This window comes from Oryctolagus cuniculus, chromosome 5 (assembly GCF_964237555.1).
Source record: "Oryctolagus cuniculus chromosome 5, mOryCun1.1, whole genome shotgun sequence".
NCBI lineage: Eukaryota > Metazoa > Chordata > Mammalia > Lagomorpha > Leporidae > Oryctolagus > Oryctolagus cuniculus.
Window position 1 is genome coordinate 145,327,163 of NC_091436.1, and position 24,775 is coordinate 145,351,937.

Below are 24,775 nucleotides of genomic sequence, written 5' to 3' on the forward strand. Positions count from 1 at the left end.
ACCCTGGGAGGCCAGAGGCACTTGGACAAATACTTAGCTCAAGTGCTTGGGTCTCTAGCACCCATGTGGAAGACCCATACTTGAAATCCTGGCTTCAGTCTGGTCCAGCCCTGGCTGTTGCGAAAAGGGATGGAACATCTCTCTCTGTCTCTTCACCTTTCAAATAGATAAAAATAAGAATTATTCAAAGAATAGCATTTAAAAAAAATGAATCTAGTGGTAAATTTGAAGTAAGGAAATACAACTTGGTGGCATTTGATTGGGAATTGAGATTTTTCTTAATTATGCAAAGCTTCAGAATTAAAACACATTTGAGTCTTCTCCAGTTTGGGATCCACACGTCCTAGCTGAGCCATCCTTGGGATCATTTTCTGCATCATTCACTGCTTCCCATGGAATTAGCCAGAGTCTGCTCCAGCCATCCCATCAATCCAAGCCAGCACTCCCCCTCTTCCCACTGGTCCTTCCTCCACTTTACCAAGGATGTGAAACCCAAGTGACCTCTTTACCCACTCTTAAAATCTCATTTATTGTCATTCCCTCTTTCTTTAGTTCTTATTTCTGAAAACTAAGCCCTAGGTGAACAGGAGTGCTCAGTCGCTGAATGAATGCCAGCCAGAGTGACAGAAATTACAAAGCCGTTAAAAAATGTTGGCTTGGAAAATATTTAGTGACCCAGAAAAGGGTTGATGAAATAGTGGGGAAGACAGTGGAGATACAATTCAGTCTCCTTAATATGCCTGCAACTTTATACAACCATGCGCCTGGATCAGCTGACGAAGGCAGAGACAGCCCCGCCTTAGCAGGAAGGGACTCTATGGCTGGGATTTACCAGCTTTTCAAGACTTTCCTGCACTCCCAAATTTTTGACAAGAAAGCTGTGTGTTCAATTATTTAAATGCAAATCAATATTCATATTTTGAGCTACCACTTCCCTGGATTATCCCCCTCTAATTGCTGTTGAGAGTTAACACCAATAGTGGAACGGATTTCTGTTAATACCCATGGATTAGGGGTCACAGATCTTCAGACATAAATTTTCAGGTCGTATGTGAAGGCCATGCATAATGAATAAATCTGGGATGTGATTACTTGCTGCAACCAGCACTATGCTTATGACCCCGATATGGGATTCTCTCTTATCCCATGAGCTTAAGCACTAAAGGCAATTCTGATTTTTTTTTTTAGTACTATTTTTAAAGATTTAGTTATTTGAAAGGCAGAGTACAAGAGAGCGTGCGCACACACTTCTATTCACTGGTTCACTCTCCAAATGGCCATAACAAGCGGAGCTGGGCCAGGCTGAAGCCAAGGGCCAGGAACTCTACCCTGGCTCCCATGGAGGTGGCAAGGGCCAAAGCACTTGGGCCATCTTCTGCTGCCTTCCCTGGCACGTTAACAGGGAGCTGGATCAGAGCAGAGCAGCCAGGAATCAAACTGGCACTCCAGTATGAGACGCTGGCATCACAAGTGGTGTCTTAACCTGCTGTGCCTCAACATCAGCTCTGCAATTTTGATTTTTAAAAAGTGTTCAGTAGGCCGGCGCCGTGGCTCACTAGGCTAATCCTCTGCCTTGCGGTGCCAGCACACCGGGTTCTAGTCCCGGTCGGGACTAGAGGTTGCCCCTCTTCCAAGCCAGCTCTCTGCTGTGGCCAGGGAGTGCAGTGGAGGATGGCCCAAGTCCTTGGGCCCTGCACCCCATGGGAGACCAGGAGAAACACCTGGCTCCTGCCATCGGATCAGCCACGGCGGCCATTGGAGGGTGAACCAACGGCAAAAGGAAAACCTTTCTCTCTGTCTCTCTCACTGTCCACTCTGCCTGTAAAAAAAAAAAAAAAAAAGTGTTCAGTAGAGGCCGGTGCCGCAGCTCACTAGGCTAATCCTCCACTTGCGGTGCCAGCACACCAGGTTCTAGTCCCGGTCGGGGTGCCGGATTCTGTCCCGGTTGCTCCTCTTCCAGGCCAGCTCTCTGCTGTAGCTCAGAAGTGCAGTGGGAGGATGGCCCAGGTCCTTGGGCCCTGCACCCCATGGGAGACCAGAATAAGCACCTGGCTCCTGGCTTCGGATCAGCACAGCGCACCAGCTGCAACGCACCGGCCATAGCGGCCACTTGCGGGGTGGACCAATGGAAAAAGGAAGACCTTTCTCTATGTCTCTCTCTCTCTCTCTCACTGTCTAACTCTGCCTGTCCAAAAAAAAAAAAAAAAAGTGTTCAGTAGAAATCTCTCTTGGAAGGTCCTTTAAAGATGTGTGCCATAGACATATACATGGATGCACAAACACTCATCTTACCTTGCTTCCTTTCCTTACAATAATGCCAGGTACCCAGCACAGGTGTGCTGGAGTGAATTGCCTGTACTGCATCATGGTGGGCTGGGCTTCTATGGGTCACTTCTCTCTGCCCAGAAGTCCCCTTGCAGCTGGTAGCTCCCTCCAGGCCCGTCTTTCAGGCCACCCCAGCTTGCCGGAAGGCAGGCATTAATGTTCTGGCTGTATTCCTGTGGTTTTTACACCCCATTCACCCACAGCCACAATCCTCAAACTTCTGGTTCTGTCCCATGTGCTACTGAACAGCAAGAGTATCTGTGCTGATGCATTCGTGCCTGCCGAGTGGGCATCACGGGGCACTTAGACCACCGAGAACAGCCCATAGGGGTTCAGGGACTCTGTTATTTATTTTTATTTTTTATTTCTTTAAGAAATATATTTATTTTTTGAGAGGCAGAGGGGCCGGCAGTGTGGTGTAGCAGGTGAAGCCGCCACCTGTGGTGCTGGCATCCCATCTGGGTGCTGGTGGAGTTCCATTAGAAACTCCTGGCTCCTGGCTTCAGATGGGCCCAGCTCTGGCCATTGTGGCCATTTGGGGAGTGAATCAGTGGATGGAAGACCTCTCTCTCTGTCTCTGCCTCTGCCTCTCTGTAACTCTGACTTTCAAATAAGAAAGAAGACAAAAAGAAAGGCAGAGTTACAAAGGCAGAGAGAGAGAGAGAGAGAGAGGTCTTCCATCCGCTGGTTCACTCCCTAAATGACGGCAAAGGCTGGAGCTGTGCCGATCCGAAGCCAGGAGCCTGGAGTTTCTGCCAAGTCTCCCACACAGGTGCAGCAACTCAAGGACCTGGGCCATCTTCCACTGCTTTCCCAGGCCACAGCAGGGAGCTGGATCAGAAGTGGAGCAGCTGGGACTTGAACCGGTGCCTATATGGGATGCCAGCACCGCAGGCAGTGGCTTTACCCACTACGCCATGGGGTCAGCCCCTGTTATTTAAATTAAATGTTAAATAAAGGGTATTTTTGGAAAATTCTGAAAATAATTCAATGGCTTTAAAATAATTTGTGACATACCTTTCACACTGAAACTTTAAAAAACAAATGAAGTCAGTGTTCCCTCAAGCATACACAAATTACACAAACGATGATTCTCTCCCATGCTCACCACTGCTTCTCTCTGTAGATCCGCATTCTTCCATTCCTCAGTTCTACGTGGTAGCACGTGGCTGCCCCCACTCCTGGGAGTACATGTTACAGTGTCACCCTCTAAGCAGCCAACTTGTCTTTCTAAGAGAATCAGATTGGCCCAGCTTAGGTCACTGTGAAGTCTGGTGGTCATGGCTACCGGAAGCCCCCACCGTAGGATGGGGACAAGTCTTAGCATCATTGTGATCAAGGGAGGCCCTCCAAATTCATCAGTATTAAAAGGGTTCAGGCGCTGTGGTGTAACAGGTAAAGCCGCTGCTTGAAGGGCCAGCATCCCATATGGACATCGGTTCAAGGCCCAGCTGCTCCACTTCTGATCCAGCTCCTTACTAATTAGGAAAGCAGCAGCAGATGGCTCAAGTCCTTGGGCCCTTGCACCCATGTGGCAGACCCTGATGAAGCTCCTGGCTCCTGGCTTTTGCCCCAGCTATTGCAGCCCTCTAGGAAATGAACCAGCAGATGAAAGATTTCTATTTTTCTCTGTATCTCCCTCCCTCTCTGTAACTGTGCCTTTCAAATAAATGAAGTAAGTCTTTAAAAAAAAAAAAAAAAAGGAGTTCAAAAACCTCCCCATCAACAAACTGTAATCCAGAACACACATACATAATACCCTCTTATTCCTAGGGGTATGTTCTAAGACCTATCCCCACCAGTGGATGTCTGAAACCATGGGCACCATTGAACTCTATATACACTATGTTTTTTCCTACAAATATACACCAATGATGAATTCATAGATTAGGCACAATGAGATATTAAAAACAGTAACTAAGTATAAATAATAAAATAGAACAATTAATATATTGTAATAAAAGTTATTTGAATATGCTCTCTCAAAATATCTCATTATACTTTTACCTCTGCATTTACAGGAAGCACCGTACACCTTCTCTTCAGCATATCCAAATGGCCAACACTACTACTCCTCCCCTTTGGGCCATTTTCACTATCTAAGGTTCACTTGAGCACAAGCCCTGTGATACTGCCATGATAGATCTGATAACCCAGGTGGGTTATCTGCTAACTGACCAGAGGGTGGAGAGTGTACACAGCTGGACAAGGCATGATTCATGTCCCAAGTGAGAAAAGGCAGGATAGCAATAGATTTCATCATTCTACTCAAAACACACAATTCATTTATTTCTGGAATTTTTAATATTTTCAGACCACAGTAGATGGAGGGTAATGAAATCATGGAAAGTAAAACCACAGATAAATGGGGACTTATTGTAACTTATATTTTGCTTTTCTAAAGACTTATTTATTTGAAAGAGTTAAAGAGAGACAGAGAGTGAGATCTTCCAACTGCTGGTTCACTTCCCAAATGGCCACAATGGCCAGAGCTAGACCAATTCAAACCCAGGAGCCAAGAGCTTCTGGGTCTCCCAAGTGGGTGGCAGGGAACCAAAGACTTGGGCCATCTGCTGCTGCTTTCCCAGGTGCATTAGCAGGGAGCTGGATCAGAAGTGGAGCAGCTGGGACTCGTACCAGGCTTTAACTGCTATGCTACCACACCTGCCCCTGTAACTTACATTTTTTTAACACACTCCATCTTATTGACATGAGCTGATTTAAAAAAATGCTAATACAGGATTTGAGAGGAATATGTGACTTACTAAAACGTGATTATTAATGAAAAACCCAGAGATTTGAATCTAAGTTTTCAGACATGAATCCAGCCCTAAATGTGTTACACTTCCTAAGGCCTGATCATGTAAACAAGGAAGAAACAAACAATTGCCAAACTCAGAAAAACATCTTTAGAAATTTATTCTTACAGTTTCAGAAAAAGATTTTGCTCTACATAGGTTGGTTTATTCAATTAAAAATTTCCGTTTCTTGATTCTGTTACATATAAAATTTTGCATGGAAGAAAATGGGTCAAAAGTGGTGCTAGGATTTGAGCATAAGATGAGGGTTTATAGTAAAAGCTAATTTTTATATTATTTATTGGGCTACTTCAAACTCTATTGAAATAGTACATTTCTTTAGCCATTCTAAATTCCATAAAGAATGTGTTTCTGTAGCTATTTTGTTAATTTGTATATAACTGCATTTTTCTTTTCTTTTCAAAGTAATTTTACTGTAATAAGTAATACATGCTGATCGTAATAATTTCTTGCCATCTGTAAGACATACACAGGTATAATCTCTTGCCCTCAATCATACTCTCCTCTCCAGAAGCACTAATCTGACACCTTAGTATATGTTTTCTTCCAAAAAGGTGCATTTCTGAACAAAAAGTTGTGATATGATTTTACGAATTTTTTTTAGAAATTCATCCATTATATTTTTGGGTCCTGGCATAGTTTTCAATTGTTCAAAAACTATTTTGAAGTTACTCAATTTTATTTATGTCTGATTTACTTTTCAGTTAGTAGATATAGCTTTTCGAAAATGTAGTCAATTCCCCAACTTTTATGTCGCTCTTCAAATGCATCAACCTTCTCAAGACAATGAATCTTGCATTTTGTATCTGAAAGAAGAAGAAAGTATATCAAAGCCAGGCACAACGGGGAGTGCCCTCACAGGTTCTGCTAAAAACACTTCCAGTGTGTCCTGGAGACTTGGCTCATATTTTTACTAAAAATAAGGAAATGCTAAGGGAAAATTTCCTGAATTCTAAATTGTATAAAATCCCTAAGGGCAAAAGTACATGTACCATCTTTCTAAACATTTCGGTGTCTTTAACATAAAAAATAGAATTAAAAAAGTAATACAGAGACTGCATGCTTTTCTAGGATAAAAGAGTCTTGCATAAGAGTCTTCTACATATACTTTTTTTTAAATTAATTAATTTATTTTTTTTGACAGGCAGAGTGGACAGTGAGAGAGAGAGACAGAGAGAAAGGTCCTCCTTTTTGCCGTTGGTTCACCCTCCAATGGCTACCGCAGCCAGCGTGCTGCGGCCGGCGCACTGCGCTGATCCGATGGCAGGAGCCAGGTACTTCTCCTGGTCTCCCATGGGGTGCAGGGCCCAAGCACTTGGGCCATCCTCCACTGCACTCCCTGGCCACAGCAGAGAGCTGGCCTGGAGGAGGGGCAACCGGGACAGAATCCGGCGCCCCCACCGGGACTAGAACCCGGTGTACGGGTGCCGCAAGGTAGAGGATTAGCCTAGTGAGCCATGGCGCTGGCTACATATACTTTTAGATCCGAATTTTCTACACTTCTAGATACTAATAGTTCACTAACAGCTCAAGGCAGTTAGCTGTCAGCTTGATTTGAAGAGTCAAGCACAAGTCCATAACTTACCAAACAACATTTTAATTTCGGCATCAGGAACATAAAATGGTGGGCCTAGGGAAAAGAGAAATGTGAAAAATTATTTCTGTAGATCTTTCCATTCTAAAGAGAAAGAAATTCTCAGGGCCCGCCTCTTGGCTTATTTCCAGTGCCCTAGGCGTACTCATTCTGTGAACAATCGAATGATGCAAACAGAGGAAGAGGTGGCACGTTCTGACTCTTCTTTTGTGCATGTCATCCCGAGGAAGCAAACTGCTTACCGAGGGGAAGGCAGTGCTAGGGACTTGGAATCAGAGAGGGGCAAACGCCTTTGAGGTTTTCTTCATGTTCTGGGGTCCTCGTTTCTGGGCCCCCCGCCCTCACCCACATTCTGACCATAGGATCCTTGCCTCTGCCTGGCAGCACAGAGCAGAGCAACACTCCTCCCCCACACAGGGCGGCTGTTTGCTTCCCACAGGCCTCCTGTTCATGAATGGAATGTAAATGAGATCAGTGAGCCCACTGCTGCCTCCATTAATTTCTGGTTCCATCCGATTGTCTCAGACCTAATTAGGGACACCAGGTTTTGCCTTTTAATGGGTTTTTAAGACCTGATGTATTCAAATAGAAAAATGTACCAGCATGAGTAAATATTTATCAAACAGCGCACTTTAAAATAAGCTCAATTAAAAACATTTTAAGGGAGATTCTTAAAAACTAAAAGTCTACATATTTGGCTTTCATTGCTCCCTGAAAATAAGTGTTATTGTCCATAAAGTAAATGAGCACGGTTTAGTTTCAGTGTTCAAGAACCAGTGACTGGAAGATTTTTCTCTTCTCTGTCTGTCTCTCTCTGCCACTCTGCCTTTCAAATAAATAAATCAATCTTTGGATCCAAATGAAACCATTCTTCTTATAGATTCCAAGGAGTTATAACAGAAATGTTACAAGGTTTCAGAAATTATAAAATTCAGAGTACCTTAAAGATTTCCTGCTAACACCCATGTTACTTCCCCCGATCTCCTGAGGGTGAAATTGTGCGTGTGCATTGGCACTGCCCCTGGTGCTGTGCCTGTCTAACTGCAGCCAGAGTTCTACCCAGGGTTGAGGACTCACGAGATTTTTCTATTAGAACCATGCTTTCCCCTCTTCTACAGTTATGAATGACAAACAAAACTGAAAAGAACATTAAAAACATGTACAAGGTTCTCATTAGCCAAGAGTACAATTCTCTCCATGTATATGAACACTAGGCTTCCTATGAGATACATTAGAAAAGAACACTTATCTGTGTCATAGAATTAAATCAGGAAACCAGGCAACTAGAAGGAGAAACAGACAAAAGCAGAACTTTACCTGCATGTTTAGTTGGATCGTAAGAAAGCACAGCCAGGAGGTACTGGAACCCCTTCCTCAGCAGGGACAACATGACATCTGCATAGCTGGAAAAAACACAGAACACACGAGGCTGTGTGTTACACTGCTCTACACAGGCAGGGGCTGGAGGGGAGCAGACACAGGCAGGAAGCTCGTATTTACTTGCATTGACCTTACTGAGTTTAATTCTAACAACCACGTGAACTACGTTGCGAAATGGCATGGATGGGGAGAGGCGGTCAGACCATAAAACATCACACAAGGTGGAGAAAGGCCCATTCTACCTGCTGTGGCAGCCAGCGCCTGGAGACCTTGGCCATGAAGTTCCTGAATGAACTGGGCCACTTCTGTGTGCTCAAGGGCAGGGCTCCCACCCTCCAAGGCACCTGCTGAAGGCAAAGCTGCCAGGGCTCTGGCCCTGCACATGGACAGGGCAGGTTTGCTGTGGGGCCTGGGTGGTCAGGACCTCTCCAGAGGCACCTGTTAAAATGCACATCACAAGGCCGGTGCCGGGGCTCACTAGGCTAATCCTCCGCCTTGCAGCGCCGGCACACCGGGTTCTAGTCCTGGTCGGGGCACCGGATTCTGTCCCAGTTGCTCCTCTTCCAGGCCAGCTCTCTGCTGTGGCCAGGGAGTGCAGTGGAGGATGGCCCAAGTGCTTGGTTCCTGCACCCCATGGGAGACCAGGAGAGGCACCTGGTTCCTGTCTTCAGATAGGTGCGGTGTGCCGGCTGCGGCGGCCATTGGAGGGTGAACCAACGGCAAAGCAAGACCTTTCTCTCTGTATCTCTCTCTCACTGTCCACTCTGCCTGTCAAAAAAAAAAAAAAAAATGCATATCACAGTCCCTTTCCTCTATGTGGTAGGAGACAGTCTAACAAAGTAGTAGGAAGTTGAAAGTTCTACAAGTGTGGTAGAAGCCACTAGAGCTGGTAGGAGCCTTGGCGAACAGGTGGCACCACTTCCCAGCCACATCTGCTTCCTAATGACTGCCTGACCTATTAGCAGAGAGGCCAAGAGTCGAGGCTGGGCCTGGTTCTGGATGAGGAGTCACACCAGGCAAATGACTCCACTAGGAAACGGAATTAAGAGACCAAGGAGTGGTTGCCGGTTTGCTTGTGCGCTGTGGGGTGGCTGGAGCTGAGGAGGCTGAGGGGAGGGAGCAAGGCAGATATGTGCGAACAGAGGAGGAGTAGGAGTAGGAACCTGAGGGTGGGAGTGAGGCCATGAGAGACAGACGGAGAAGGCCCACAGCCCCCCACCGAGGCAGGAGGCCTGGCCCCTGGCACCCCAGTTTCCACAGAGCCTGGTTGTGCAGGGTTCTGTGAAAATGAGGGGAGCGCTGAACAGAGTGGCCGAGTTCAACCCCCAGACCCTGCACTTAGCACTCCGCGAGCTCGACAAAGTCCTAACCTCTCTGTCTCTGTTTCCTCACCTGTGAAACGGGGATGAGACTGGGACCCACGTCGCAGCCCGCCGAGAGAACTTGCTCAGCGAGCGTGAATGCAGTGCTTAGAACGCTGCCTGCTCCGTGCTCAGCACTCAGCGCTGGCCGCTGCGATTCCCTTTTGCTTTATAACACGGATCTCCTGGCTAAGAGAACGAGCCAACCACAGCAAACTCCTGAGCACAGACCTCTCCCTCTCAACTCAGCCTGACAAAGAGGGAGGAAGACATTTGCTGTCTGGCTGGTTTGGCCATATTTCCTCGGACCCACAGATTTATTCTTCTTGGAGTGTGGACCTTCTACGTCCACCAGTCTCAAAAATTTCAGAAAAATGAGAAAGGCGAAGCCGCTGATTTGTCATGCCAGAGACTCAGGAGTCACAGTAGAAAAGACATCAGTCCTTGACAACGCACAATCTAAAGAAAAGCTGGCGGCGAGACAAGGCGATCTTTCAGGGCTACGATGCTGGGCACCAGGGCAGAGATAAAGCTCCTCACTTCTGTTGCTTCAGAATAAGTAACTGTCACACACACACACACACACACACACACGGCTGAGAGAGAGAGAGAGAGAGAGAGAGAGAGAGAACTAGGGAAGGCACAGAGTCTAGGGCCAAGCCATTCCCTAAATACGAGTCCCAGAAGGGGCCTTACTACTTTTGGTTAACCAGGAGAGAAATGGCCACTTAGCTTGTCTTTGTGCCTAAGGCAGGAGCATGTGTTCTGGCACAGCGAGTTTAACTGCGGCCTGTGGTGCTCACATCCCATATCTGAGTGCTGCTACTCTGCTGATGGCCTGAGAAGGCAGTGAGGATGGCCCAAATTCTTGGGACCCCACTACCCATGTGGGAGGTCCAGATGGAGTTCCAAGCTCCTGTCTTTGGGTGGGCCTAGACCTGGCTGTTGCAGTCATCTGGGGAGTGAACCAGTGGATGGAAGATCTCTGTCTGTCTCTCTTTCACTTTCTCTATCTCTTTCTGTCACTCTGCCTTTCAAATAATAAATAAATATATTTTTAAAAATCTAAGGGGCCAGCATTGTGGAACACCAGGTTAAGCTACTGCTTGTGACATTGGCATCCCATATGAGCACAGGTTCGAGTCCCAGCTGGTTCCACTTCTGATCCAGCTCCCTGCTAATGGCCTGGGAAAGCAGCAGAAGATGGCCCAAGTGCGTGGGCTCCTGCTATCCATGTGGGAGACCCAGCTGAAGTTCCTGGCTCCTGGTTTTGGTCTAGTGCACCCCGGGCCATTGCAGCCACTTGGGGAATGAACCAGCAGATGGAAGATCTCTCTCTCTCCTCCTCCTCCTCCTCTTCTCTCCCTCTCCCCCTCTCCCCCTCCCTCTAACTCTGCCTTTCAAATAAAATATATCTTTTAAAAAAATCTAATGGGAGGGGAGGTGGTGTGGCTTGGCAAGAAATAGTGTATTTCCTTGCTCCAAGGCCGATCTGTTTCCATATACTTATTTGATAAACACGCACCATGCTCAACTTTGTGCTAAACATACTCCACATTAGATGCTAGGCAAACAGCTGAACACCATCGACACCATCTGCACCTGGTGACGTCCAGGCTCGCCCTACTGCCTTGTGGATTTTACCACTCAAGCCAAAGTCTCCAGAGAGATTAGCCTCAAAGAAGAGGATGAACACCTACAGACTTAGACAACTGGATTTAGTACACAAATGTGCACAGAGTTGATGCAGGACACTGATACTCCCTGAGAAGTGCCATGCAGACAGTGGCAATACGAAAATGACAAAGGCAAATGCCAGGGATGGTGTGTTCAGTTATTTCTTCCCCATCTGACACAGGACATAGCCAGAACATCACAGAAGCATCATTACTACTTGTTGAATAATTGAATGAAAGTATAATAGGACTGAAGTGATCGTTAAAGGGGCAAGTATACAGCAGAAGACAGTTGGTCTCTGTGGCAATGATGACTTTAAGCATATGAGGAAGAAGAAGTTTCAAGAAAAGGGATAAAGGAAGAGTGGAGACAGAAAGAGGACAGACAGGAGCATGAACTACCATCAAAGGAACACACAGGGTGAGAAGATGTGGCATGGTCTAATTTAAGATTAGATTTGGTAACAAGCATTCCTCATGGAATAATTTTTTAAAAAAATAAAAATTTCACTTCAGTAATGTGCATTGTGGCCTTTTTGAGCAGGTGTTAGTCCGTATAACAACATCAATATTCACACACTATAGCCCAGCAGGGATGTCAGGGGTATAATTTGAGTGGGGATGTACGTAGCTATGATAACATTTTTCTCAGTATGTGTTCTGATCATTTCAATTCGTTTTGTAATAAGACTAGGGATGATAAGGATGGTTACCAAAGACGTCAACAACACGTGTTCTGACAGTCTTAGCTGGTATTTACAGGGTTCTTCACAGTTAACAAGCTGTTCTGCATACAGAAGCGTACCTCACAAGTTCATGGAAATGGAATGAACAGGTTAGGTTATTTTGGTGTAAAAATGTTATATCTCTGCACTTAAAGGGGTTCTTCACAAAGTCCATGAAACGTGTACCACAAAAAGATTCTGCATGGATTTCCAAACTTTTTTGCACCAAAATAAACTTACATTTTTAAAGTTCCACTTTTCCGTGAACTTTCTGAAGTACCTGTGCATACCATTTCTTTTGATTCCCACAATGCTTTGAGGCAGCCCAATGCAGTGACCAGGAGCATGGACTGTGAAGCCAAACTCTGAGGGTTTGGATCTCAGCTCTACCGGGTATTAATGCTTAACTCTGATCTCCGTATCCTCATAGCATCTACCTCACAGGATCTTGAGTTGATCAAATGTGTTAATTCTATCTAAAACATAGTAAACAATGCCTGACAAATGAAGTGTTAGTAAAGGTTGTGACGATGGCGTCAGTAGAAATATTCCAGTTGTGCAGAAGAGGAAATGGAGGTTTAGAGAAGTTGAGAGCCTTGAACAAGTAATACAGCTTGGAAGGGACAGAGCCACGAGCCTGTAGATAGACAAATCCTACACTTTTTAGACAAATCTGGTCTTAGTCTTTTAATTCCAGATGCAATAAGCTATTGGAACTTGGAACTGGTAAATCTCAAACAACAAAATCTAGCTGCAGCCTAGCTAATTTTCTGAAACCCAGAAAAAGAACACATACTAAATTATGAAGGCTTAAACAGAAAAGAAAAACCAATATAATGAAACCAAGTCACTTACCGTTTTCGATCGCTTGGATTAACAGCCACTAATGCTCCTCTATCCCAAATTCTGTCAAATTTCCCGATATTTACTCTACCACAAGGAAAAAGAAATGAAACATTTTATGTATGAAAATTCAAAATTTTTAACAAAATGCACAGTGTTTTCTGTGACATGTGCAAGTATTTCACCAACTGGTGAAATGGGAGTCTCATGTCTGTTTCTCTGTGTGGAGTCTACAAGGCCTGGGGGCCCCCCAGCTCCTGAGATGTTTAGGAGCCTGTGGCCACAGTCTTTTCATTCAGTTACAACTGGGGCTCAACAAGGAACAGTGTGTGACAACCTATGGGAGGTGCGATCATGCCTTCCTTCGCACCTTGTAATTCATTTGTGTTACCTGCCTTGGGTCATAATAATGTTTTCTGCAGTTTGGGAGCCGTCCAAGGACAAAGTTACTAAGTGTGCAGCTGTCTGGGCTGTGATAAAAATAACTGCAGAACCAAGACTCAAATCAAGCCCTTGTGGATGCTGCACAAATGGATGGGAGGGGTGAGCCCCCCCGCCCCCCCCCCCCAAACCCCAGCACTGAGTAGCAAACATTCGTGCCTGTAAAAGTGCAAACGTAGTACACAGTCCTACCTGGGAAGATCAAAAATGCTGCAACAGTACAATGAGATATTCCCCGCAGAACTCTGGAATGAAACCACAAAAAAAAAAAATTGCTTTCTGCCTAGTTGGGAGGTGCATGAATGGTCAAGGAAAGAAAAGAAAGTCCAAGCAAAACAAGGATGGCAGGATAAAATGAAAATTGAATATAATTAAAATAAAACATTTTATCGCATGTTAATGGTACTTTTTTTTTCTTTTGAAACCTGTTTGGGATTCTTTTGGGTCAACTCTAAAAAGAAAACCAAAAGGGAAACCCTGAGGATCACTGAGCTATTACTCATTTCAGAGCTCATTAAAATTCTGGCAGTGTTTACTTGAGTGAGAATCCTGCCATACTCATTCTGCTAAAGATAAATCTGCAAGTCAATCAATTACCAGGTAGGTGGACAGAATGGTCCAGTATTTTAAGATAGGAAAAATGCAGTTACGCTGACTTCCTCCTTTTCTCTCAACCATTCAAGCACTGATTTACTGAGCACCTAGTGTACGGGACACTGACCCTGAACTCTAGATAACGGATGTGAATTGCACACAGTCTCTGACCACAGTGGGCACAGCCTGGAGGGCACAGAGAAACATCCCAACTGGGAACGGCCTGTTCTGTTTCTGTGTCTGAACCTGCCTGGGAACATCAACAAAGGCTGAACAAGAGGCGGCTGACAGTATAGTGGGGGATAAGGGGGCTCGCTGTAGAGGGATTAACACGACATGGACTTGAGCAGTCTCGGAGCTGGGCTGATAGCGGCAGGCAGGATGGGAAGGTGCATCGAGACAGGAGACTGCTGGGTTTTGCCCTAACATGAGTTGCCAACGCAGGTTTATAAGCAGATGAGAGAAGGTCACTGAAGCACTATGAGGGTGAGCCCAGGGCGGAGAGGGCTGCAGGCAGGGAAAGTGCCTGTGAGTCTCCACTGCGGCCGCAGACTGCAACCACTGCCAGCTGTAAGTGGTGCTGATGCTGCGTTCCCCTCTAAAGGTTCAGGGGAAGTGAACTGCAGATTTTCTTTTTGAAAGCCATGTATACAGGAGTCAGCATCAAGTTCACTGAAATGCATATCATTAAAAACTATGCATGAATTTCCAAATGCTTTTGCATAAAGATAAAAATACTTCTTAATTCCACTGTCCATGAACTTTGGGAAGTACTCTTGTATGCACACATCTCTTTAGCCAGCTAGCTAACACATATCATCTATATTTTAAGTCCAGTAACCTACAGATACATAAAATGTTCAGGTCAGTTTGTATGATCAGGAGAAGTCAACTGAAACTTATATTGCAAACTCCATCACGTAGGCTGAGGAAACCTTTTTTGTGGGAGTATGGAGACAATGAGTAACTAAACCAAATCAGACCTTAAAGACTTTGGCTCCAGGAACTTCAGTGATCGGTTCTTCTGAGTAAGAAAGATTCTGCTCCGAGAAAAATTCCCGTATCCCAAGTTCACTGATTTCTACACCAACTACACTGTGTCCTCGGTCTGCAAACCTGCATAAAACCACATTTTACACTTAAATTTTATTTCAAATGCAGTCCTAACTAAAGGAGAATAATCTAGTAAACAATATTTTCCTGAATTTTAAGGAATTTTTATGAATTCAGGTTCACAAGTTTCACAGGACATGTAAGAAAATGGATCTATTTTTTTTTCTTTTTCAAAGTTTTGTTTCTTTATTTGAATAGCAGAGGGATGGAGGGGGGGTGGCTAGATGGAGAAAGTGAAAGAGGTATCTCCCACCTGCTAGTTCACTTCCCAAATGGCTGCAACAGCTGGGTCTGGGCCAGACTCAAGCCAGGAACCTGAAACTCTATTTGGGTCTCCCACGGGGGTTGCAAGGGCCCAAGTACTTGAGCCATCTTCTGCTGCCTTCCTAAGCACGTTAGCAGGGAGTTGGATCTGAAGCAGAGCAGCCAGGACTTGAATCTGTATTATAATATGGGATGATGGCTCATAAGTGGCAGCTTAACCTACTGTACTGCAATGCCAGCTCCAATCTATATGCTCTCAAATCTCATGTTAGACGGAACTCTGGAAAATTGATTTTTATGATCTCAATAAGAAACTAAAAATTTGTACAATTATACCTTAAAACAGTGATTTAATACAAATGAATTGTACTAGAAGAAATGCTTTTCAATTTTCCTCAATCAGTGCTGCTCTCTAAAACTTTGCTGTCCAGTACAGCAGCCATTAACTACGCTGCCTACTGAGAACCCGAGATAGGGACAACTGACTGAGGATCTGAATTTTACATTTTATTTGGTTCACCTTTAAGGAGCCACAGGCAGACACCTATTTCACCTATTTTTTATTACCTTAGGCAAATAAGTAATATTTTCCTCAATAAGCTTTGTAATTACAGAATTCAGCCATTGGATCTGGGCTGAAGAGAAGTCAGTGTCAGTCCCACAAGCACCTAAGCACAGTAGTGATCTGATGTCAAATTACATAAAAGGCTGGTTAGTTCTGCTATAATGCAATGCCTGCCTTCCTAAAAATCACCACAGTGCACAAAAGGCTTATGCAACAGAAATACAAGGCCGGTAAGGAGAACGGAGGTTAGGGCACAACATGAAAATTCTTTGTCAGTGCCACATTAAAAAGAAAAAATGACAGAAACCTAACTATAATAAGTTTACATCTGTTAAATGGATGAGAAATATAAATATTACAAATGTGGTACTTTAACTCGAAAAAGACCTGAAGTTTGCTTGTAGAGGTGGGTGCTGAGAGGGCTGCAATTTCTGAAGTGATGGAAGGAGGGAATCAAATGGGGGGTTTAACACCAGCCGTGAACAGGAGTGCCCCACAGTACCCAGGTAAACTGAGGTAGCTGGGAGCTGTCTGAAGTGCGTGCATTCTATCTGTACACAGCTCAGCAGAGTGTAGTTTTCTGCTTTCATGATATTTCTTGCAGATAAAATCATGCATAAGAAAATGTGAAATTCAAATCATGCTCACATTGTTCCCTATGAACCCAGTTAGAACAAAAATCACATTTTCAAAAGCAGAGTAGGACTGACTGTATCTGTTTAAGAATACATACTCTTGGTGAGCACAGCATGAAAGATCAGTGGCTCTAAAGTGGAATGCATTAATAACTAACTTGCTTTTTGCATTACTTAGAAATCTGTGAGCTTACATAGAACGAACTTTTTTTATTCTCCACTGTTTGAAGTTACAAAATGTTTACAAAAAAAGTTATCCAGATTGGCTGCAATATGTTTTTGTTTCCAAGTCAACAAACGGAAAGACAAAGCATAATCTACTATAGCCTGGTATGAAAACCAAACAACCAAGAAAACATAAATATCTTAAACCATTTCATTGTAACCTCCTTTTTTTTTAAAGTTTATTATTATTTTTATTTGAAAGACAGAGAGGTAGAGACAGAGAGAGATGGCTTGGGCCATCTTCTGCTTTCCCAGGCCTTAGCAGAGAGCTGGATCAGAAGTGGAGCAGCCGGGTCTCGAACTGGTGTCCATATGGGATGCCGGCACTTCAGGCCAGGGCGTTAACCCGCTGCGCCACAGCACCGGCCCCTATTGTAACCGCTTCAATCAGAATATTTATTCACATCTGATATTTGTACAGAAGTCAATGCATAGGTACATAAATAAAAAATCCTCCTCTTTAACAACTTATAAGCAATTACAGTTGCTCAGTTCTAAGATTTTTTATTACAAATGGCTTTAGATGTAAAATATTCAACAGTTGCATTTAACTGGCCATTTAATCCTATCATTTTCCTAATGTCACCTGAAATCCCCGCTGGAATTGAACTGCTACCATTTATGATGGTTCCGTAACACAATCTGTTTACAGAGTTAATAATTTTCTTGTAGGTGATTTCCAAAGTAAGCTTCTTTCTTAGTTCAGTGAGTTGGTGAAGACATAGGTCTAATAATATTTAAATGTTCCCAATTTTATGGCCATATATGCATCTTAAGCCATACTAGTCATTCAACAAATTCTTTTGGCTACAAATTGAGAGAGCATGGGTTGCAAAAATTCCATTTCTGCAGGTCATCAAAGAAGGAGGTACCTTTCTCTGAAGGGAGGAGAGAACTTCCACTCTGACTACGACCTTGTCTAAATATGATCAGAGTTGGTGAACTCAAAAGGCTTCCATAGCCTTGGCAACTCATGACAAGAGCCTAGGGTGATTACTGATGCCATAAACAAGAGTGTCAATTTGTGAAGTCAACAACAGGAGTCACTGTGCACTTACTCCTCATGTAGGATCTCTGTCCTTAATGTGCTGTACATTGTGGTTTAATGCTATAACTAGTACTCAAACAGTATTTTTCACTTTGTGTTTCTATATGGGTGTAAACTGTTGAAATCTTTACTTAATGTATGCTAAACTGATCTTCTGTATATAAAGAGAACTGAAAATGAATCTTGATGTGAATGGAAGGGGAGAGGGAGAGGGAAAGGGGAGGGTTACAGGTGGGAGGGGGAAACCACTGTAATCCATAAGCTGTACTTTGGAAATTTATATTCATTAAATAAAAGTTAAAAAATTCCATTTCTGATCAAAATATTCATATAGGCAACAGAGGATTTTTATGTTACTATATCTTGCATTTATTAACCTTTCCTATATGTCCTTTTTTTCCAGCTTAATGGCCAAAGTTGTCAACATTCAACGTTTACAAATGAATGCATGTCTTGGCAGGTATGACTATGACTATGTTTTATGATTGTAATAGGATTCTGATAGAAAAGGATTTCCAGATTTGTGCCTTTTGGGTAACCCATAGTAATAGTGGCTTGTTGAATGACGTGAATTCTCTTTGTAGAGAATTACGAGGAATACTTGCTTCATCGCTCGTTTTGTAACAGTGATTCATGGCAACAAAAACTCCTATGTTCTCGAAGTGGGAGGGGAAGACTGAGTAGAACTGTGTGCTGAACTTTTCTGTCTGCCTGCGTTTCAAATATTCTAGCAGGGTTGGGGAACCTTTTTTCTGACAAGGGACATTTGGATATTAGTAACATCTCTCATGGGCCACACAAAATAATCAACTTAAATACTAGCCTGCTATATAGATGTACTGAATGTCTAGTCCTGCCTGTGGTTGCCTTGGCAGGGCCAGAATGAATGATTTCATGAGCCATACATTCCCCACCCCTGAAAAGTTATTTTAGTTAAATTCCCAAACCACCTCCAAGAACTAAACCATGCAAAAAGAGGTAGATGTAAGAGGGAAGGCTGGTTTTTCTCCCTCTCTGATTCCAAACTAAGTCTTTTTCTTTGAAATGCTACTCAGAAAGATGAGTCTTGTCTGTTTCTACTTGGTTGCTTACTATTTGAAAATATTATTTATAATTATTAGACCCATCACTGATATATATATCACTATATATATAAATAAATTCACATTTTCTGTGAACCTAATTTTTAAATCTACAATCTGTTAAGTATTCATTCAAGGAGTCTGTCATCAAGACAATAGAGTGTGTTAATGCTTATCTGCTCGTACCATTTCATCTCGACTGCTTTTCCACAAAGAGGAAAAAACACCCTCAGTCCACTCTCGTCTTTCAGAAAAGCGTCCAGATGTTTCTTTAGTAGCCTGGGAAGAAAAAAAAAGCTTTTGCTTATTTGTTTTTCAAATTGGCCCAATACAAACAGGCCAGGAATACAATTATATGATACTAAGTATTTTTCATGCAATATTTTACTTAATATTCTCCAAGACCTTAACAAAAGTAGGTACCTCAATTATTACAATCACCAATTTCAATACCAAAAATACCAAGGTGAAGTAACTTGCTCAGTCACACAGCTAGTTAGTGGTGAATCTGACTTGCACCTGGGGCTTTCCTGATTAGTAATTAAAAAAAAAATAGGGGCCAGTGCTGTGGCACAGTAGGCTAAGCCTCCGCCCATGGTGCCTGTTTCGTCTGCTCCTCTTCCAATCCAACTCTTTGCTAAGGGCCTGGGAAGGCAGTGGAAGATGGCCCAAGTTCTTGGGCCCCTGCACCCACGTGAGAGACCCAGAAGAAACTCCTGGCTTCTGCCTTCAGATTGGCTTGGCTCCAGCCGTTGTGGCCATTTGGGGAGTGAACCAGCAGACAGAGGACCTTTCTCTCTGTTTCTCCCTCTCTCTGCAACTCAACTCTCAAATAAATAATAAGTTTTTTCCTTATGAGACTGCAAAATATTAATTTCTCTTTCTTTTTTAAAATTTTATTTATTTTTTTGAAAGAGTTACACAGAGAGAGGGAGAGACAGAGACTGGTTCACTTCCCAAGTGGCTGCAATGGGCAGGGCTAAACCGGAAGTTTCATCTGGGTCTCCCCGATGGGTAGCAGGGGCCTAAGAACTTAGGCCATCTTTCACTGGTTTTCCTAGGCCATTTGCATGGGGCTGGATCAGAAGTGGAACAGCTGTGACATGAATTGGCACCCCATATGGGATGCCACTGTCACAAGTGGTAGCTTTGCCCACTATACCACAACAGAAAATATTTTACTCCAGAAAATATTAATTTTATCTACCTACCTACCTACCTCTTTCTTGCTATTTTATTTTTTATTTTATTTTTGGTGATGTGGTGTGGAAGCCTAAGGACCCAAAACCTCTTTAATGTTCTTTTAATGGAAAATTCTCTAAATGTACTCAGATCTCAGAAATAGTTTTGAAAAGCTTAGATCTCAGAGTTAATTCACTCTGAAGAAATGTGGCATTTCTAAGGCCATCCACAGGACGGCAAAAACCCATACAACATTTATGCAATGATGCCCCAGCTACCGCTCAGCGCTGGGCAAATGTAAAGATGATGATTAAAAGGAGTTGCCATCTCCCAGGGAGCTGGGATGTTTGCCTGGAACCGGGAAGATGTGGACTAAGCACATTGTTCAGCACTGGCCCCATGCTTTACTGCTGCTACCAGGCCCCCTATCACTAACACGTTGCTCACCGTCCTAGCTCCCTGATTAATTCCTCTCAGCTTCTCTTTTCCCTATATGGATGATACTTTAACAGCTAAACACATCAAAGTCAGAACACCATCACTCTGAATATAAAGAGCTGTAAGCATACACACTGCTTCACCTGGCTGAGTGGATAACATAACATGCATGACCAATACATAGATGCTACAGGGAATTAGAAAACATATAAATCATAAATTTAATAGGCCATCAATTTTAAGTCATACCATCATTTACACATGGTGGGAAGAGAAAAAAAATACTTCCAGTAAATTATGACATGTCATTGATGCATTTTGATTTATAGATGCTATGACACGAAAAGATAAGAATGTATATCTTGAAACCAGTCAGGTAATGTGTACCGATATTATTGCTTCTATTTCAAAGTCAGTTGCTGATGGAGCATTTTCTCTGGAATTTACCAAACATTCTTACTTGTGTCCTTGCTCTTGATGAAAGCCAATTTTGTGGCTCACCCACTTGTCTTGCCATTCTTCTAGAGTTAGTACTCGGTTTTTTTGTACCTCGGTATCAGGGTACTCTTTAATATCAAGTAAAGTCCTTGCGTCATCCATAGTTCTGTAGACACTTTTATCTCACAGGCAGATGTCTCCAATGCCTTAAAGGAAAATATTTGCAATGTGGTCACTTAAGGACACTGCAATTCTATTGATGAACTAAATGAAAATTTATTATCCTAGCATTATGGCTTTAAAAAATTTCAGCATCCAATAAAAGGCTCTACAAAAGTTATCTTTCACTGAGTCTGGTGTTAAAAGTATATCTTTTCTTACACATTAGGAAAGATCTTCAAATAAATCAAAACATTTGTGTAAAAGGGCTTGATTTAGAGAGCAGGGGACTAAAAATAAACAAGTATTTCACATTGTATAACTTCTGTAAGCTTATAATTGTTTCTAGTGTGTTACTTTAAAATGTCTTAAAAATTTCCTTCTTATTTTTATTTGTTGTAATGTATATAATTTAAACAGTTCAACAGACCTGTTATAAAATACTAATCCCCATTCCCAACAATAGGCAACCACCTTTAACTCTTTAAGCTAAGTCTTGAAATGTACCTCTAAATGTCAGATTACCATACTTATTTTGCATCTTCTTGATTTTTCATTTCTAATAGTATCTATAGAAAATAAGCATGTACTCTTAACTTCTCAATACACACACACACACACACACACACACACCCCATCTCAGATTTTGTAGCTTCCAATATAGTCATATCATACTTTTATTAAATATTTAGGGTACATATTATTTTTTAAAAGATTTATTTCTTTGAAAGGCAAAGTTACAGAGAGGGAGGTAGAGACAGAAAGAGAGAAATCCTCCATCAGCTGGCTCACTCCCCAGATGGCTGCAGGCCGAAACCAGGAGCCAAAGGCTTCATCCAGGTTTCCCACAAGGGTTCAGGGGCCCAGGCACTTGGGTCATCCTCTGCTGCTTTCCCAGCTGCATTAGCAGGGAGCTGGATAAGAAGTGGAGCAGTCGGGACTTGAACCAGCACCCATATGGGATGTTGGCATTGCAGGCAGTGGCTTAACCTCTAATGCCACAGCACTGACTCCTGGAGTACACATTATTACGGTGAGATAAATGCTATTCATAGCTAAGCCACATGGTATTCTATGATTAGTTTTCCTTCTCCATGCAACTTTTAAATTCTGTAATTAATAACCTTCTTGCTTTCTCATTTATAAATTTTTCATGAACTTGTTGCTAATTCAACTCTTACCTCCATCAATGGGCCCAATCCCTGTGAAGACATTCTCTTATTGCGCCGGCCACATAAATAAAAATCTTTAAACAAAACAAAAATCCTCCCATCCTTGATTGAGAGCTTTGCTTAGTATAGAATTCTTGATTAGAAATCATTTTCCCTTGTAATTTTGAAGGAATTTCTCCTTTGTCTTCTAGCTTCCAGAGTTACTGTTTAAGTTCAGATGTGCTGATCCTAATATTTTCCATGTGGAATTTTTTTTCTCTCTCTTGAAGCTTTTCTTTGCTTCTAGTGTTTGTAATTTCACAATTCTATAGTCTGTTTTCATCCACTTGGTCAAGCCCTTTAAATTTGGATAATTCCAGGGGTCGGTGCAGTGGCGTAGCAGGTTAAGCTGCCACCTGCAGTACCAACATCCCATATGGGCGCCAGTTCAAGTCCCAACTGCTCCACTTCTGATCCAGCTCTCTGCTATGGCCTGGGAAAGCAGTAGAAGATGGTCTAAGTCCTTGGGCCCCTGCACCCACATGGGAGACCTGGAAGAAGCTCCTGGCTCCTGGCTTTGGATCGGCCCAGTTCTGGCTGCTGCGGCCATTTGGGGAGTGAACCAGAGGATGGAAGACCTCTCTCTCTTTCTCTGCCTCTGCCTCTCTTTAACTCTGCCTTTTAAATAAATCAATCTTTTAAAAAAATATGGATAATTCTGAAAAAATTCTTGACTCATTCAGCCAATAATGTAAGTTCTGTAGAACTTGTCTGTGGAACCTCTTGACCGGCTATTGTAAATTTCTCACCTTTTCTATTTTCCATCTCTTCATCTTTTTGCCCTATTTTCTGACAGATTACCTTAGTTTTTAACCTTAATTTTCAGGAGCTCCTTTTTGTTCTTAGGTGCTCTATTTAAATAGCATTCTCTTACTTCGTGGATTTAATATTCTCTGATTTGTCTGTATGATCTAATACAAGCCGCCTTTTCTGTTGGCTTGTTCTGTCTCTCTTTCAGAGTAGAGGCACTCTGCACAGGCTCAGCAACTTTTGTTCCCTGTCATCCTTGAGAGCAGGTTGGAACAAAAGCTGATTAAATGCTAGAGAATGCAGGTGGGGCTTACTGCCTATAAGGGTCACTACAGGATGATGTGAGTGGATTTCATTTGGAAAACCAGATGTCATTCCCTTTATTTTCTTTGGGCTGGTCAGGCTTTGCATAGAGAGTTCTTACAGTTCTTGTTCTAAGGATTATGTCTTTGGGGCCATGGTTCTATACCCACATGAGAAAGGGACAGGAGTGGGGGAGGGTCACATCCAGTCGATGTTCAATGAATCCCCATATTTTCAGTATGGTACTTCCTGTCCACATTGTATAGTGCATCTTTCCAGTTCAGACTTTGTTTTACTCTCTCCAGGGGAGAATTCCCCCAAAGCCTACTGCTGTAGCAAGGGGCAGCCGCCTGGTTGCAAGAAGCTGACAAACACCTGGAGATTAAGCCTTTTCTGAACCATAATTTCAAACAATCCTCCTGGTTTCAACCACACCCTTCCACCTATGGGAGTTACCTGGTACTGCTAATTCCTGAGTATTTGGGCATTATATACCGTAAATAGGGTTGCTCACTGGCTTTTCAGATTGCTGGGTTAGCTGTCAGCTTTCCTAAGTTTGCAAAATCTTTTAGAGTTGTTCACCTGCTTTCCAGATTCAAAAATCTTATTGCTTGCATCTCCTCGCCCATCCCTCTTATTGCAGTGGTGTATGCCTTAAAAAATTCTGTTATCGATGACATTGCAGAAGGAAGCAAAAGTAGATATTGTGAATTCAGTATCCTCTTTTTATGCCATAAGCTTATGTTTCCAAATAGTTTTCTCATAACTTCATTTTTGCATGTGAAAACGCACACAAAGGGAACTGAGGAAAAACATGTAAACCTAACAGCAGATCTGACTGCCGCCTGTCCTCATCAACATCACGAATAGAACCGTTTCCCTTCTCAGCTGCTGTCACCGCTTCTCCATGTGCACTCCACTGACAACTGCCTACATCGTTTCTGGAGAAAGAACAGTTTTTTTTAATAATACCATAAAAATGCCAATGACAAGAATCAGAACAGGTACATTTCGCAATAATGCCCACTCATACATGTTAATTTCAGATGTGCACCTTACATCGCCCAAGTCCACAGGTTGGTCTGGCCTCCTCCCCTCCCCTTTCCAAAGAAACAGTTTTGGCTCCAGCCTCGGTGGTAACTTTCCTGGGGCGGAACAGTGACTTTTGATCCTGGAGAGCGCGCTTTTTGCACCTGCACGCCCCTACTGGCCGCGCGCGCTCTGCCCCGCCCCAGGGCACGGCTCACTATTCCCGAGAGCCCCTCTTTGCTTAACCATCACAGCAAGGCTTTGGGGTCCCAGAAACGTCACTCACTGCCCAAACCCCTTACTCCCAGTCCCGGCTTCTGCTCCCTGAACCCGACGTCAGAGAGACCATCCCACTCCCGGCATGGCGTCCCGGGCCTGCCCACGCCTCGCGAGCCGCCCCTCCTCACCGCTCACACGAGGGTCCCAGGAGACTGCCAGCACAGTCCAGTCGCCGGCTTCTGCCCACTGCCCGGCGCCGGCCTCTGCTGTCCCGGCCCAGGCGGCATGGCCCCGCCCCCGGAGCCCGGAGCCCGCCCCCCGGAGCCGGGCCCCGCCCCCGGAGCCGGGCCCCGCCC

General features: G+C 43.6%; 2 protein-coding genes across 5 annotated transcripts in view; one reads left to right on the top strand and one right to left on the bottom strand.

Moving 5' to 3' along the window:
- Positions 1 to 24,775, top strand: part of KDM1B (lysine demethylase 1B) — a 171,382-nt gene that overhangs the window by 91,211 nt on the left and 55,396 nt on the right. For both annotated transcript variants that reach the window (XM_070074314.1, XM_017350451.3), the window contains exon 2: positions 18,012 to 18,068. In XM_070074314.1, coding sequence (XP_069930415.1) covers positions 18,016 to 18,068 — 53 coding nt within the window. In that variant the 5' untranslated portion in view covers positions 18,012 to 18,015. The remainder of the gene's footprint in view (positions 1 to 18,011; positions 18,069 to 24,775) is intronic.
- Positions 5,221 to 24,742, bottom strand: TPMT (thiopurine S-methyltransferase). 3 transcript variants are annotated; one of them, XM_008274110.4, is made up of 9 exons: positions 24,608 to 24,742; positions 20,771 to 20,954; positions 18,877 to 18,969; positions 14,742 to 14,874; positions 13,357 to 13,409; positions 12,736 to 12,810; positions 8,056 to 8,141; positions 6,730 to 6,774; positions 5,221 to 5,950 (listed from the first exon to the last, which is right to left on the bottom strand). In XM_008274110.4, exons 2-9 carry the CDS (start codon positions 20,908 to 20,910, stop codon positions 5,838 to 5,840), a joined length of 738 nt encoding a protein of 245 aa, XP_008272332.2. In that variant the 5' UTR covers positions 20,911 to 20,954; positions 24,608 to 24,742; the 3' UTR covers positions 5,221 to 5,837.